The 5799-nt window shown below is 36.3% G+C and overlaps 1 protein-coding gene across 1 annotated transcript in view; it reads right to left on the bottom strand.

The window, feature by feature from the left end:
• The window catches only part of pdhx (pyruvate dehydrogenase complex component X), a 22120-nt gene that overhangs the window by 13567 nt on the left and 2754 nt on the right, over positions 1–5799 (bottom strand). Inside the window, exons 2-3 of the mRNA XM_014005537.1 lie at positions 4346–4429; positions 2665–2765 (exon numbers count right to left, since the gene is read on the bottom strand). Coding sequence (XP_013860991.1) covers positions 2665–2765; positions 4346–4429 — 185 coding nt within the window. The remainder of the gene's footprint in view (positions 1–2664; positions 2766–4345; positions 4430–5799) is intronic.

Raw genomic sequence — 5799 nt, 5'->3', positions numbered from 1 at the left:
AAAAAAAAAAAAAAAAAAAAAAAACAGATGCATAAATCATTTTACTTTACCGGAAGAAAACTGAAATTCTAATGTTCATCCACACAACAGAATTATGCAACTATGTGTAGACTGGTAAACAATGTGAAATAGGAAAAAAAAACAAACAACACATTTCTATTTGTGATTCCATTCGACTATGAGACATTTGCTCAGATCAGATATAATAAGCTCAGATTATATTTTTAAATCAGTCAGCAAGGGTGGCAATATTACATCAAAGTATACTAATTGTGAGGTTTCACTAACATTTTAAACTGTTTTTAGACAGAAAAACAAGTCACATGGGAGCCATAAAAGTTTCAGCAAGTTCAGCTTAGACAGATGTTCCTTCCTTACTTTTATCTGTCAAGTGCAACAGCTTTACTGATTCATATTAACTAAAAATGATTCTCATGTTTTTTAATCGACTGATTCATGGGGCGTCAACATATTCAGTGTATGTCAGAAAATGTGGAAAGCGCTGACAGAAGAGAGTCTCAACAGTTCTTTTTTCTAAGAAGAAGATAGATTTGAACCTGGCGTGCTCATAAATACTAGAGAGAAACATGAGAGACTGTGTTTAGCAAGTGAGACGGGGTTCGGCTCTGATCAATAAAGCATGACAGATGTTGCAGAAACAGCTCTGCAGCTCCCTGCCTCTTCCTGGTAGCAATGAAGTTTAATGTAATATCTCACATAAAATGTCAAAGCCACACAAAACTAGCTGTAGATCACATGTGAATTTATTCTTTGTGGGAAACCATTGGAGTCTTTTGTTCTTTTCTTTTTGATGTTTTCTATTTCTTTTCTTTGTGCCAAAAGCCTAAAGCTACATATGCTTGGCTATTTGGTCAACTGGCCTATGATTTTATCAAATTTTTTTGCAGATTTAGCAAGTGATTTATACTGTCATCAATTACATTCTGAAAGGGCTCAATGTTTTAACTCATTACCTGGAGGACAGTGTGTTAAAATAATGGGCCATGGGGTGAATATTTGGAAAACTGACAGGTTAGCACAATACACATTTATACCAGACCATCTAATCATTACTCATTACTGCTTGGTGGTTTTTAATTGATTATTCAATTTTTGTCATTGAATGTCTTGTACAGCTCAATAATAAATGTGTAAACACAGGAGACCAACGTGCATCTATAAATCTAAAAGTATCTCACTGTATCACGAGGTTTACGGCTGAAGATAATCTTGACAGATTTTTTAGTTTCAAGTCTTCGGATGAGAATAGAGAACAGAGGTAGAGAAAAAACAGTCATAATAATGCTGTCATAAACATCAATATCACTGTTTGAACAGTGTACCTTTTCTCTCACAACAGAAGACGACGTCTCAAACAGAAAGTGTTCGACTCCCATAAAAAACCAACTCCATTTGGAGCACGTCTATTGCAGCTTGTCAAGGAATTTGGCCACGGGCAAGTAATTATGGTAGCCACTAAATTAGAAACTGCTGAAAGCTTACAGAAACACAACAATGCCACAAAGGACCGTAACGTGCTCTGATCCAAAGTGCAGGGCCACATTATCATTCGAACAATTTGTGAAATGACGCCAATATCTGCTGGTTTTCCTATTATTAATGCACACATTCATGTCACAGCAGGACGTGAAGAGCTTGTGGTTTATCTAACGCAAGCCGTTTTTTCTTTGCCAGCAAAGTCCCCCTACCCCCAATTCTTGGGTGGTTGCTATGGAAACTGCCTCATCCCCACAGTAGATGAGACCAGGATGGAGTAAGAAAATGCAGAAGAGTAGAAGCCAGTAAAGTGAAGGACATGAAAAATATTTATAGGCCAACTGTTTATTATTGAGCATCAAATGAACAAATAAATGACAACACACAGTATGTCACAGTGTGCCTTTGTGATGTGGGTTTGCTGGTGCAGAGTGGATGAATATTTTATAACGAAGCCTTTTGCCATGACCAGCTCTAAAATAACATCAACATATTGTGTGATTAGACAAGGCACTCTGACACGGAGCAGTGATTTACACTGCTGTGCATTTCATTCAGTCACTCAGATTTTGAAATAGGAAAAAAGCTGACAAAGTGAATTTCGTGTGTTGAACTTACAAGAAAATTAAGTTCTTCCATTTTTTTCCTAGACAGTAATGAGATAGTAGTTAGTAAAAAAAAAAAAAAAAAGGAGAAGAAAAATTTTATCTCTGTTTAAGACGACAAACATGGTGGGGTGCTGATGAATGACAACTGATTGCTCAGTCTTCGGCAGCCTATTAAAAATTCAAACAACAGACAGCACACTGGAGGATAGAGGGAAATATTTGTCAGTTAGGACGCCTTGCCAGGGTTTTGCTGTATCTGTGTAAAGAACACAGATTAAACAAGCATAGCCAATTAGTATGAAGAACAACAGAATCCAACCAGGAACTACAAGAACAATATCCTACATGAAAATGAACAGTTGTCAAGCTATAATTAGAACGTCCACTCATATTTGACATCACATAAACTAAAGCAAACTCAGTTTTTAATAAGTTATAATGAGACAAATGATATGGCCTAAGTGTCCCTGATCTTTATAACTAAACTTTTTATTCATGATTGAAAATATATCTTGCAGGACTGGTGTATGGGTGTGCGAGTGTGTGTTTGCTAACTCACCAATATCTTTGCTAAAATACCATCATCGTTGGACTCCATTGTAACCACAGCCTTGTCGGTCTCAATTTCACAAAGAGCGTCACCTGCTGCCACTGCCTCACCTGCAAAAAGAAAAAAAGACTCATCTAAGAACTTTTGTAAACTCCCATTAACTCTCATTTGGCATTTGCAAAGCCAATTTGCAAACAGTGTTTTTTTATTTTCTAAAGGGTGCCTGACCAGTGCACAGGAATCTTTTGAGTTGTGTCTGGAATGCAAAAAAACACAAAAAACAGATAAACAATAAAAATAATAATAGTTTCCTGAATGTTTTTGCACATCTAAATGGACWGTACTTATATAGCACCTTTCTATTCATCCAGGACACTCAAAGCGCTTCACACTACAGACATTCACCCATGCACACACACATTCACACACTGATGATTATGGCAAACTACAATTGTAGCCACAGCTGCCCTGGGGCGCACTGACAGAGGCGAGGCTGCCATACACAGGCGCCACTGGACCCTCTGACCACCATCAGCAGGCAAGGYGGGTAAGGTGTCTCAAGAGTTATTGAGATTTGATATTTTGCTTGTTGGGCTCTCAGCACATTTTGCACATTTTTCCGTAAATCGATAAGTCAAATAAAAAACTACAATGCCTTATAAAATCTTATTACAAAATTGTTTACAGCAAAACGATGTGTRAGAATAATATTATTAATAAAAAAAGAGAAAATAAAAACAGGATGCTTGACAGAAACAATGAATGAAAAACAGTGTGAGAGGGTTGAAATATTAGACCATATATTGACTTTGGAGGCCCTGGAGACCAAGCAATGATTAGATTTGTATGAGGCATTAACAACATATAACCCTGGGGGTTCGGTTTGATGTGTAATATTAAACATTGGACAAGTCTGCCCAAGCTTTTTCATCTCTGCTTCACTAGAATGAAGTGAAAATATCACAATTATACATTCCCCATGTCAAGCACTGCTTCTAAAAATATCTATAGTAGTTCTAATTCTAAATGGACAGATACACTACAACATATAAATTTGGTTAAAAAACAGTCTGTTAAATTTCCTATTTAAAAAAAATTAACATTAGGAGCTGACATAAGATGTTATTCAGATTATTACCAACATGTCCTTTAAATCAAGTTTTATGGATTTTATTTGATGAACAGTCCAATAAAAACATTTAATGTGTTTTTCTTGACAGTGCATTGTTTTTACATCCTCCATCCTTGTCACTTAAATCTATGTCATACCCTGAGCCACAGAGTCACACGGCAACACAGCAGAGCAGCCAATCAGAATTTAGCGTGCTGCCTCCTGATAAGAGGCAGGCAGAAGCACCTGGCTGAGCAGAGTTGCTAAGCAGTGATGAACTCTTTGAGCCAATTAGGCAGCAAGGCCCCCGGGGGCTCCCCTGTTCAAGTCTTGGCTTTACAAACCAATGAGATGTTATTGAGTTATTGATTTGTGCTGCTGTTGGTCTATAATTGTGGGAAACAGAAATGCTGGGCTTTTGATTTTGTTTCACACAAACAGAGACTGCTTCTTTAATACTTTTATTTACTATGACTGCAATGCAAAGTTTAATGTCATTTTTTAAACAAAGGGGAGACATTACATTAGATTAGTTAAAAATGYGCTCAAATGTGCCTTTGTTAAATGAAGCTCACTTGCCTTCTTTTTTTAGCCATTTGACAATGTTCCCTTCCTCCATGGTGGGAGAGAGAGCTGGCATTTGTACTTTGACTGGGCTGACAGCTAGAGGATAGAAAGAAGAAGAACATTTAATTTATACAGCAATGATGATAAAATAAAAAAAATAAATAAACAAACAATAAGATAAAGCCCATTAATCAACTTCTTGGATGGATGTATAGTTATGAAGTTGGGCTGCAGTCCTTTTAGTTAAACAGGATTTTATGCCCATATTTTAATATGCTCTCTTGCTGTACATCATTCCACATATTTTAGCGGTTATAATTGTCTGCTGTACTTCTGTTACTGTTACTGTACAACTTGTACTAGTTCACTATTTAGCGTGTGCTGCCATCTGCTGGACAGAGTGTTGAGTAGGACGGCAGGTTATTGTGCTTAAAAAAAATCTGGAAAGAATAAAAGTTCAAAAATCATTACTTTTTCCCCTGTTTTTGTCACAAGAGTTCCAAGTCTTCAAGTCAAAATAATGTCTCATGACTAGTCGTCTTTCATTTCACAGAAATATGGTACTTTGTAAAACTGTGGCTGCTGTTAATTTGTCATGACAAACCTTTGGTTTTGAGCAGACTACACAAGTGCAATCTTAAGACCTGAAACCTGACTATTTACAAAATGCATTATATATTATAACTATTATGATGATAAAAAACAACTTATATATACTTTAAACAAGGAAACTTTAATTTAGCGGCTTTGGTTCTACAGTACAGGTATTGTGTGTAGAGGCTCATTTCCATTTTGGACTCACAACTTTGCATAAAAAAGTTATTGGCAAACACCTGTCACCCCCTGACAAATCTTCTATCAACAGACAGTTTTGACACAAAACTATTCTAAGAAAACTAACAAAGTGTCTCAGTAAAGATGTTGCACCACAGTGTGCCCACTGAATACATTTATTGCTACTTGGTAATGACTCTACAGGCATCAKAATCTCTGCTGAAGATACTGAACTGCACTCTTTCAAAAGTTCTACATTAATGCTTTCACAATAATGGAAAATGACAACTAGAACTAAAATCTTCTATAGGTGTTTAGCTGGGACTGGGTTGAGACTTAATTACTTTGAAGACTGCAGGATGTTTGTTTTCTGTGTCAAGCTTTAGTTTAGGATATAAATATTGTTTGTCCTTCCAAGAACTGACTCTTAGCATTGCAATGAATGAGGGCGTGGTTATTAAGACATTTACATTCCTACTGAAATGCCATAGGTTTAAAGTGATCCATGATTAGCTGTAACATTAGACTTTATTTGATAAACATATTTTAACTGTAAAAAATACTGTAGGTTGTTTAGTTTTTATCATTTTTAAACTAAAATTTTAAAAAGATATTACATGGACGGGGCCATTTTATTTACATGCAAAGCATTCTGGGTAAATAACGACGTGGATAGGTACTCGGTGCGAGGC

The sequence above is a fragment of the Austrofundulus limnaeus genome, unplaced genomic scaffold (assembly GCF_001266775.1).
Source record: "Austrofundulus limnaeus strain Quisiro unplaced genomic scaffold, Austrofundulus_limnaeus-1.0 Scaffold31, whole genome shotgun sequence".
Lineage (NCBI taxonomy): Eukaryota > Metazoa > Chordata > Actinopteri > Cyprinodontiformes > Rivulidae > Austrofundulus > Austrofundulus limnaeus.
The sequence above is the reverse complement of the archived record's forward strand: the minus strand, read 5'-3'. Positions and strand labels throughout refer to the sequence as shown.